The sequence below is a fragment of the Mesitornis unicolor genome, unplaced genomic scaffold (assembly GCF_000695765.1).
Source record: "Mesitornis unicolor isolate BGI_N332 unplaced genomic scaffold, ASM69576v1 scaffold11888, whole genome shotgun sequence".
NCBI classification, from domain to species: Eukaryota; Metazoa; Chordata; class Aves; order Mesitornithiformes; family Mesitornithidae; genus Mesitornis; species Mesitornis unicolor.
In genome coordinates, this window is record NW_010204028.1 from 3,827 (window position 1) to 15,420 (window position 11,594).

Below are 11,594 nucleotides of genomic sequence, written 5' to 3' on the forward strand. Positions count from 1 at the left end.
CTATCGCGGTTTGATTGGTCTCTGTCAAGTGATAAAATTACCAGGACAAAGATGCAAGTTCAGTGGGGATAGAGGAAGAGGAATTTTGGTGCATTAAGCACTGCACACAATGTTTATCACGAAGTGAAACAAAGATGTCAGATGAGCAGGGGAGAGATGTTATTTCTGCTTAAAGATCAGGTTTTGAAATTCCCCACATTTACTGAATAAATTTCAAGGCCTGCAATGAGATTTAAGACCTGAGGCTGCTTTCTACCCCACCCCCTTCCCCTTTCCATTTGGAATAAATGTGTTGAAATTCAAGAGTGTATACTGGGAGAGTCTGAGTATACCGAGGAAGCCTGTTCTCCTTCCTTTGTACAGTATTGTGGTACTCTGCTTTTACAATAAATGGATGGAGTTAGAGTGAGAGAAATCTGGAGTTACACAGAGGTCAATTCCCATTGTAATATATTTGCTAGAAGTAGTCTTTTACCTGTTTTTTTGATTAGCAGGTGAAATGCTTTTTGCTGTACATTTTTACTCGCATTGAAAAAGCAAGCATGTATTTTAAGTATGGGAATATTTTCACTGATCCAAGTTGGATTTCTCATGTAGGTCGAGTATGTTCACGGGTGGTTTTTGATTTGGGATGTTTAATACCTTGTGCAGGCATATGAGTTAATTTTTGAGGAAGCCCGGTTTCTGAGTTGACTTCAACAACATCCAGAGTGCTTGTGGCAGAGCAACAACTCTGCCCCAAAGTCAGAACTACGGAGAAATAACCTGGGGACTTCCAGTTCTCCAGTTTATAGCATTTTATATCCATTGTGTCTTAGTTTAGAAACTTGTGCTTATTTCTTATTTCCACAAATGACAAACATTTCAGTTTGAGAACTTCTTTTATCGTGTAGGTATATCCAATATTTTAAGGCGGGGATGAAGCTAGTGCAGAGGTAAACTTGATGTGATCATGGTGTGCATTTTTGTGAATTCAGGCATGTTATTGAGGACAGCGACTGCTTCTTCCCTAACTTGTGGATAAACGCTGTTTTTCTTGACTGTTGTTCATTTATCCTCGTGGATGTAGTCTGTCACTACTATAAAGCCTCTCTGCTCCAGCTTTTTTATTGATTCTTTCACTATTGGGCTTTTGTTGTTTTGACTGAATCAACAGAGCAGTGTTCAGTTCTCATTCATGACTCTTCTGCAGCATTAGGTGTTTGATGATTTTTTTCTGTTCTACTTTTCCTTCATATCACAGTGACTACTCCTTCAAACTGCTCTGACTTCTTTCTTCTACTCTCTTGCCTGTCTTTCGGGCTCTTCACTATTCTTCTGTGCTTTGCGAGACTACTTTGGTGGCTTTAGTTAGCACATCTTTGAAAATAAACCCAATGCTAGGTCTCAGCCTTGATCTTTTGGTCTTACTACTACAGCTTTCCTTTAACTCTTCCCTCTTGCTCTGTTGCAGTCTGTCCTAGAAGTTTTTGTCTTTTCCCTCCAGGTCTTCCGCCCCATATCCTCTCATTTTCTCCACAGGTGATTGCGCCGTCCTTTCCAGTGCCCCAAAGGTTATCCTTCTTTTAGTTCTTTTTGTAGACGGTGCATGTCTGACTTCCATCTCTTATTGCCAGATCAGAGTTTTTAGCTTCTAATCCAAACCCTACGTGCCTGGGCTGCAGTGGGTGTGAAGGGTGCAGCCCCATGGGCCTCGCTGATGCTCTGCAGGTTCACAGAGGCTGAGGTTCCTGCAGATTCCTGGCCTGTCGCAGTGCATCAGCTCATCGCTGTCCCTTAGGGTGTCCAGGGCTGAGAAGAATGACAAATGGGTATACACTGGTCTGATTTTAAAGGATGAGGTATCAAATGCTGTTATTCAAAATGTATTTGCAGCTTGCCTCGACATTAAATATACCAAAAAAATACTACAGTTGTGATTGCTGTTCTTTCTGCCATATCAAACACTCCAGTAATTTGTACATCAGTGGTCTTGTGCTCTTGTAGCATTCTTACTGCTCACTTTCCTGATCTTTTCAGATTTATGTACCGATCTCCCCATTCAAATTCAATTATTAATCTAATAAGTGGTGACAAAACAATGGAGCTCATGTATTTAAACAGCATTTTCACGTAGTAGGAGTGTCTAGGGAACTGGCCCTCTTGGATACAGTGAGTATCGTGGCCTGCAGCTGTTCTCTTCTAAATCTGTCTTTTAAAAAAAAATGTTTGGAAAAGTCTGTTTTTGTCATTTCTTACTCTCCTGGCTTTAGAGGAGTCATGAAGTATTTCTCATACTAATGAGACAGACTGAACTCTGGTGTTCCTCATGGTATCTGACTGTAGTTTTCAGTGACACCTTCACCACTAATCACGTATCTGTATTTCACAGAACATTAGCTAAGCTAAATATTAAACATAAGTCCCAGAGATCACATTGTGGCCACATTAAGAATTCCTGGAGAGCATCCCATTAGGTTCTCAGCGCACTGCGGCCTTGAGATCTAATCAGCATCCCTCTTTGGATTACAAGGAATATAAAGAAGTTGTTATCGTAATCTGTATATGATCTTATAATATTTGACTTTCCATAGCCACAATCGGTGCCCTGTCAAGCATTCCCATAGCAAAAGTACATTTGCAGAGAAATAAGCCAAGTAATTGACCTGACAGGATGAGCAACCACTTCCTTTTGAATAGATCCTTCATACACTTAAGGCTGCGATGTGGCTGTGTGAGTAGAAAGTTCATAACGAACCTTTAATTTGTTTGGTTTTGATTCTCACAAGAGAACATGAGAGAGATTTGGATTGATGCAGAGGTAGCAATTCACTTGAGGCTTTGCTTGAGTTGTAAAATGGATGCTTACATTTTGGTAGTCTGTAAACGTCATTGGGGTCCAGAGCATGAGATGTGTCTTTGTGCTCATGTCCTGGGTGCATGAAATAGATACCTTTCACAAACACATGCACTAAAGTGAAATAGTGAAGTATACCGTGTTGGCAAATACTGTTTTTTCAACCTTTTGCTGTTAACATTGTAAATGCAGTCTCAGCTGAAGTTAATGTCTTTTAAAGTGATTGTGCCATTTTGAGTTACTGCTGTTTTCATCATTTTTGGATTTGTGGTTTTGTAATGTGTCACAAAACATATCTAAATGGTCTCAGAGCCTTTGCTGGTTTTTCTCAGATAGGATATGGCATAATGCCTCACTTGGTTTGCTAAATACTTTGCATGCTTGAGACCAGAGCCAGCTTTTAGATAACGAAGTGCTGGGACCTCACGTGAAGGGTGAGATCTGTTCTGTGTTGTAATCTGCGCTTCAGTGATCTGTGTGTTCAGTGGCCAGATTCAGATTGATTTGAATGGGCCCAGGGTTTCACCCTGAAACTCCAGGCCAAGGTTCCTATAGGGAAGCTGTAAAACGCAGCTCTGACTTTCATGAATAATTCCTTCTGAAGTGAACACTGGTGGTGCCGGGGATATAAAATCGTGCTTCCAGTAGATCCACTCTGCTGGCGTCAGGACTGGGTTTACAACTTCATCATGATCTGATCTTGCTGCAAGAGTCCCACGCTCTGTGAGTCGAACTGCAGGAGAGATCCCTGGAAAGATGTCCCATGAGATGGGTGAACACAGGGTGTTCCTACTGCTCCTGGGCTGAAACAGCCCCTACTGCAGAAGAGCTCTGGGGAGAGATGGGATCAACCTTGTTCTCATCTTTGTGTACCAATTTGGGAAAGTTTGTACTCACTCCCATACCCGTGAATTTTAATCTTCATTTAAGACATGAAAGGGAGGGAGACTCCTGCCCCCCGCCACCTTTTAGTGAACAGGTTGCTTGTGATTTGCAGGATCACGTCTGCAATGTGATTGTGTGCAGTATAATAAAGTGACTGTTGCTTAAACAGTTTCCCTTCCATCTTCCTCAAGAAACCAGCAAATAGTACTATAGCTTCTGCACAAATACCAAGAATGATTATAACAATGTTCTGCAGCTTGACATCGGTGCCAGTGATGTCGCTGCACCTGGAGGTGTTATAAATAAATAGAGAAAATGTGGCATTTTTTCAGCCTTCTAGCTTGTACAAGGGAAATGTGGATGGAAATCATTCAGCTCCGCCTGTGTAGGTGGCTTTGCATTCTGTTTACAAGCTGCACTCAAGCCTTATTCAATCCAAGCCCGAGTAATCTTGAATTGCTTAAACCAATTATTAGTTCATATTTTTTATTTAAGGATCTCGTTGTAGCGTTAGTCTGTCTTTCTTCTTTCCTTCCCTGTACGAAAACAAGTAAAAGAATGTAAGGATGCATGGAGTCATCAGGCAGCAGACATATGCTTTCTTGTGCTCTCGGCAGGGTTTGCAGGTTCAAACACAACCTGCCTGAATCATAAGAACTTTAATTGAGTAGATAAAGAGGTCCTCATAATTATAAACTGCAGTAGGTATAACAAGAGGCTAAATACATAGCTGTGGTTTTAATTAGCTGGTGCTTCAAATTAGTAATTGTGGTTTCACTCAGAAATCAGTGACTTTATACACTGTTAAAGCATCATCACTGTGCAGTTCATTCCTCATTGTATCTCTCGGTGTGAAGCTTTCAATACAACATCATGCTGAGCTAGAAAGGCAAAAGTTGTAGATATTTGGTTATCTTCCAAGTGCAGTGGAGCTCTATGGAGATTTAATTCATTTTCAGCAGAGATAGGAGAATTAACTGTTCTTTGTTACGTATGTAAGGTGTATGTTTGTATGTATGCATTTGTACATAGAGGGTGTGCATGGATGTGTGCATGCGTGTCCAGAACCTATCAGGGAAATACTGCTTCCAACAGATAACCTCAGTGCCTGCACTGAGTCTGCTATTCACGTTGTCGCCTGGAATTTGGTAGCTAATTAATTAACTGACACAAAGCAGAGCCAAAAGCCTCATAACAAATCAAATATGGGTTGAAAGCACAAAAGTCTCCCTTTATGCTTGTCACCTGAGAGGTTGTCAGGGCAAGTTGAAGCATGCATCTTTTCCTTTCCCCTTTCCTATTTTACCCCCTCCTTTAGGGTTTTAATTATATCCTTTCCCTCAGAGGAGCGGGAGGTAGTTTGCAAAGCCAAGAGACCACAGTACTTCAGTGCTATTCAGGGGAGAAGTGAATGTGGTCTCTCGGCTTGTCTTCTGGGTCTGGCAGGTGCACAAAGTGAGCTGGCATACAGATGAGTGCCACTCACCGTTGATGCACTGAGGCGCCGGATCCTTTCTTGTTTGTTTGTGTGTAGAATTATCTGATACTGGAATCAACTATCTCAAAGCCTCTTCCAGGAGCCCGTTACAAAAACACGTTTTAAAACCCCCTTGACACCCGCAATGAAGCTGTACATAAATTTTAACAAGTACACAGGACAGAATTAGGTGGTCTAAATCACACGAGGCTGAGCTGGAGCGCTGGGATGGATGGAGACGAGTGTTGCACAGTTAAATGGATTTGAAGATGTTGCTGTGCTTCCTTGACTTCACATTTGCTTTCTCTGGGCAGGCACGTTCCTTGTGGGCACACACGCGTGTGGTTGTGTGTGTGCACACACGTGTTTTACAGACTGGTCATACAAATGTGTCAACATTTATTTTATCCTTTTGCATATTGCTCTGTTAATTTGAAAAGAACATTTTTGTCTCTTTTCATTTTAGAAGTCTACTGGCTGTCCTACTGCCCCATTTCATGTGGGGCATTCAGAAGCCTGGTCTAATGGAAGGTGTCCTTGCCCATGGCAGGGGGATTGGACTAGATCATCTTAAGGCCCCTTCCAACACAAACTATTCCATGATTCATATAGCATTATGATTCCAAATTTACATTTGGGAAAAATATTTAGGTTTCTTGGGATGATTTTTTGTGGGTTTTTTTTTGGTTGTTTTGGTTTTTTGGTGGTTTTTTTTCAGAATTATCCTCACGAATTGCATTGTTTCTGATGATTTGCTGCTCTTACTGATAGTAATGAACTTGTAAATAAATTATGGGGAAAATAATGTGTTATCTTCTCTTGTCTTTCTCTTCTTCAGTCACTATGAGCAAGACCGGAGCGCACTTAAGCGGAAAGAATGGGAGAGAAGAAACCAGGAAGTCCAGCAAGATGAAGATCTCTTTGCTTCAGGTTTTAACCTCTTTGGGGAACCCTACAAGGTAAATTGCACTGTTATGGTTTACACTTTCAGTGTGTCTTTTATCTGAATCCATTTTACAAATACAAACAAAGCCTCTCATCACCTGTAAGAAATGAAAGTATTGCATCTGCCTTTGTACTTATACTTGTGAGTACACTGATTTCAAATCAGCATATGATGGCAATGAAAACTGAGTGCTCTGCCAAGCACTGCATGCTAGCATTGAGAGAATCGGGAATTTTGGTTACAGTCCAGTTCAAGATTTCTTCCTGTAAACACTCAGCAAAGTCCTGCAACAGAAGAATGTGCAGCTGATATCTCTTCGAGTGGGTTCATAGCTACAAAGCTAGCACTTAGTTGTTTTATTTTTGAGAAGGAAATATACTTGACTTGTTAAAAACAATGTCCTGTCTATAGATAATAAGTCCATAAGCTTTCTTGTGCAATCACAACCATCTAAAGAAGTCTTTTGGGAGACTGTCTGAACCTTTGGGGAGCTTAACAAGGCTATGAAAACCACTTATGACAAGTCTTATTCTCTCTAAGGAGCTTTGCTGCCTGAGATTTTAATCACCAAGGGATGTCCTCATTTATGATTTCTGCTGCTTTGATTTTCAGTAAGACATTCCCTGAAGAATTCATCAGAATGTAAATTTCTGTCTCTCTTTCTCCTCCAAATCAGTGACATCCATTGAAAGGCCGCCACTTTATCTTTCCATTTTACATTGTTAGCAGCTATAGGGAGGATGAGGGCTCTTTGAAAAATGCCCAAAAAGGAGGAGGAAAGACTGACATTATTATCAAATGTTGTCTAATAGTTATGGACTGGGAGAGTGACTGATACACTTGACTCCTAGCTGTACTTGGGTTCATGCTGACTAAAGAGCAGCAGGCCTCATGTCCTTGGGGGTGAGCTTGCAAGCTGGAAAGCCTCTGGCTCACATACAGGGGAGTGAAGGTGTCTTGAAAAATATTTCGAAAGCTGGTTTCAAAACCAAAACGTGCAAGATAACCGAAGTCCAGAACAAGATACCAGAGCTAAAATAAGGACATCTACCTTGTCTGTGCTATTGACTGTCAGACAACTACTTCAGTCGATAAATATTGCCTTCAGGATGAGCCCAATTTGAGCTCTCCCTGAATTGCAGCTGGACTGCACACCAGGTATCTCTCCCCTTGAGCACAGACACCTCTCAAGGGGAGAGATTCCTTACCTGAGACTAAGAGATCCTTCCTTACCCGAGGCGGAGAGATCCCTTACCTGCAACAGATCCTCGGTAAGTGACTGATAGCGTGCTGAATTAGTGCTGTGAGACATTACTAATCCATGTGGTTATTCAGTGGTATTGTAAATAGTGGATGGAAAATTTCATTAGACATAAACCGCTGACCAAGTCCGAGACTAAGATTGCATCCAGCCTCACCTAGGCTCTGAAAGGGGTTTAGAAAGCAAAGGGGTCCACTCTGAACCTTGTGACTCAATGGGAGGCTCTTCTTTGCCCTTTGCATCTCTGGTCCCTGTGTGAATCATTCCAACTCAACTCTTGAGTTTTCCTTTGTATATTTCTTCCATGCAGTGATTAATAAGGTGAACCTTGCCATCAAACTTATTGAACCCTGTCAAACCACTGTTAAACTGTGTTAAATTCCATCAAACCTATTGAACTCTGTCAAATTATTATTTTACCTCAATAAAACATATTACTGCTGCTGCTTTGAGTGAGGTGCATTCCACTCATCCGTGACAGACTCGTTCAGCCAACTAAGGACTATGTACTAGGACAGTTTGTTTGTGGGGTCTTTTTGTTTGTATAAAAATGTAATTAATGCACTATTTCTCCATTGGACCGTATTTTAGCACCTCTTTTTATTTATGGGAATAACAACTTAGGATAAGCTGATTTTGTTGAGACTTCCTGCAGGTTGTGCAAATGTTTTTGTTCATGTAAGTGGCCATTTGTACGTCAGTAGGTAGGTAGACCAATCTGCAAATCACTCAAAATTTTGTGTGAGAAACTAAAAAGACACCTCCCCCCCAATATCTTTTGTACCATAAGAATGGTAATACCTGATTTTATACCTGTTTAGTGTGCATGTATTTGCACCATGCCTACACAGAGCATATATTTTGTCAAAAACTGAACAACTGAAAAGAAAAAAATTATCCTGGTGATTTTCCTAAGCAAATTTTTTTTAAATTACTTGACATAGAAGTTTGTCAGATCTTTTGGGATTGAGCTAAACATAATGTATTACTATCCTAAAAAAGCATTGCAATTATAAATGGCAAAAGATAAAAATTAAGAGAAGATTGCATGGAAAAAAATGTCGTATCTGTCTTAAATTTGCAAAACAAAGAGGACCAAGACTGAATAGGAAAGTTAGGTCTTACCTGCATTTTATGCTATTGGGTGGGGGGACTGGAAGGACAAGGTGTTAGACTGATATTTCCTTTGTAAGTTCTACACTGCTAAGAACCAGCCACAGTACAGTTTCCTAGGAACTAATGAAAGTTCCATCTAACTCTTGGTGGATATGTAGTGACTTCCTTGATCATCTTTGTAGCCCTACGCTGGACTCTCTCCAGCAGTTCCCTGTCCTTCTTGAACTGAGGGGCCCAGAACTGGATTCAATATTGCAGATGCGGTCTCACCAGGGCAGAGCAGAGGGGGAGGAGAACCTCTCTGCCCTGCAAAACTAAACACAAGATTTTGTTCATGTTCATTCTAAAATAAAGCGAAGAGGCCATGAGGTGAGAACAGATGTGCTGCATGTTCACTTTGAATTCCTTTTCCATTTTGAGATGAACAGATGTTTCTCTTCGGATGAGCCTCAAGGCCTGGTGCACACAACAGGCTGCACCCATCTTGTATCTTCTGGTTGCTCTCAGTGGGAGCAGAATGAGATAAATCAACTGCAGTGGCCTGTGACAGGCACAAGGTCCACATCCTCGTGTGGGCTACCTCTACTAATGAGCATCAGCTCAAGGGGTGTCTGGTATGTTTCTGAAACATCTGGAGGTAGGGGGGAAGATGGAGACTATGGTGACAAGGGGAAGGCTCGGAATATCAGGTCTCAGGAAGCAGAAGATGTCTCTTCCTTTCTTTTATTCCCAGATCTAGTGTCCTTGCTTGTTCATCCTTCCTTCTGCATTTGCTTCAACAGTAACACAGCAAAGGGACTGTTGTGGTAGGAAATACCACTGCTGTTTCGATGTTTTAATGACCGAACAACTGGCAGCTGCCTCAAGAAGGCTCTAAAGTTGGGGATATTAAAACTTAGTCAAAAAAAAAGAGCACAAATTTTCTCATGGAGCTTACTGCCATTGTGCATCACAAGATGTGTGGAAAATCTGCCTCCATCTATCATCTCTTTGCTCTGGCTGTTAGAGCATCCTTCTATCCCTCTGGCAAATAAAACATAGGTGATCATTACAGTTTTGGACAAGCGCGTGTTTCTACATAGATTGTTTGTAGTACGTGTACACATACATGAGAAGAGAGATTTATTTTTGTGCGTGTATAAAATACATTTGTACATGCTTATTAAAAGATAAAAGTGTTCTGAAGCTGTGCTGTCTCATGTTGGGAAACACCACCTTTGACAATGTAATGACATCCAGCATTGTTTTGGGAAGATGGGGTAGCGAGGGCTGCGTTGTCCTTTGGTGCAAGTGGGTTGCAGGTCTTGCCTTTGAACTCCAGTGCAACCTGCTAAAGCTTGGTTTTGCAGCAGTGATCAGAGAAGAGCCTGCAGTGTAATGACAACAGACATTTGGAAAAGCAACGTCAGAGTTTTCCTGAGAGAAGCTGCAATTTTACTGCTGATTTGTTGATACCTTTTAATGTTTTGAATTAGGAAAGCATTTCGGAGATGAGTATTTTAGAGAAAACAGTAGGCGTGGGTTTTTTACTTTTCAAAGGATTTGTCTCAGAAGAGTTCCACTTGAGAAAGGGGACCCAGTGGCCAGCATTTCCTTTGGGGAGCCTTTGGTGAATGTTAACTAATTTATCTTTTTCAGGTAAAGCCCCTCCACACTATTCAAGCTTAGCATAAAAAAGATCTCTGCCTCTAATCCATGGAGATTAGTGTAACTATGAGGCATGAGGAAGTGAATGAAATATGAAGCCTCAAGTTTCATACAAATTTTCACAAAACCCTTGCAAATTGGGCCTATAAGTTTGAGTGCATTAGTTCTTTCCTTTGTAAAACTATAATGCGATAGCTAGCTAGCAAATTACTCTTCCAATAGGGCTCTGTTACAGATGACTTTTGAAAGCAATAGAAGCAAATGTGGGAAGGTGTACATTTGCTAAATTAACAAGAGCCTAGAACGAGGGGGAAGGCTACTAGCCATGAGTTACGAGCCAGACGGATAATTTATGCCTTGGAATACTCAGAAAATGGTGCATTTCCTTGATAGCGGCGAAATTGTGATTCAGCGTGCTGTTCGGAAAATAAGATGTGCGGGGCTTTCCTTTAAGAAGTCAGCCAATTATCCAGAATATGAAGGTAGAAATTGTCCCCAGTCTGGAAGTAACAGGAAGCAACCAGAAATTGTGACTGGGTTTTGTGTTTGTCTTGCTGGTATCCAGACTTGGTAAGAATACTCTGCTTCTCACTAGAGCCCCGAATTTGTCGAGGCAATAGAATTAAAACATTGATATTATGCTTTATGTCTTAAGTGGCAGTAGTGCACTGCAGTACACACCCGAGCTCGTTCAGGTTGTGATGCACAAGTCTGGTCTTAGTTCTGTGTGGTCTAGTTTTATTTCAGCATAAGCCAAATTACCACTCCCATTCACTGTGTGTTTTTTGCTTTGCAGTCTGGTCCAAAGGCCATCGAAGAGAGTAATAATCCTTGCATTGACTTCAGTAACTATTGGATATGAGATTGAGCGCATTTAAAATACACTAAGGCTGTGTAAATTAATTTAATTTCCATGCTTTTCAGGGAATATTTTTATTAATTCTCCCAGTAAATTACTACAAATAATAGTACCTGATGTTTTATGCCGTGTCTTTTATCCCCAGGATGTGGGCTTTCCACATAAAACGGAGATAATATCAAGCAAAATTATATTTATCATTACGTGACATGTAAAAGAAAGTAAGTTGAGGGGATCAGATACCTCCAGTGCAGAAATGATTGAAAAGCTCTGCATTCAAATTAAAATATTTATTCCCTCTGTGAGGATCTAGACAAGAGCCGTTTAATGTGCTGTGATGTTGAAGTGTTCCAGTGATGATGTGTTGTCAGTCTTTTTTATTTTATTTTTTTCCTAACTTTTTTGCTTTCTGGAAAGTAAGCTAGACTGGTGCTGCAGGTTGGTGGTCAGGCGTTTTTTGATACTCGGTTGTTTCCCATGTGCTATCCCATAAGGAGTTAAAGTGTTTGGGGAAGGAGGAAACAGAACAAGCATGTAAGTGTTTAGGCTTCGCATCATAATTCCTGC

At 41.0% G+C, this 11,594-nt stretch overlaps 1 protein-coding gene across 1 annotated transcript in view; it reads left to right on the forward strand.

Moving 5' to 3' along the window:
- Positions 1-6,036: 6,036 nt before the first annotated feature.
- Positions 6,037-11,594, forward strand: part of LOC104545728 (AF4/FMR2 family member 2-like) — a gene marked incomplete at both ends in the record, with an annotated part of 8,368 nt that continues 2,810 nt past the window's right edge. Inside the window, one exon of the mRNA XM_010190933.1 lies at positions 6,037-6,157. Coding sequence (XP_010189235.1) covers positions 6,037-6,157 — 121 coding nt within the window. The remainder of the gene's footprint in view (positions 6,158-11,594) is intronic.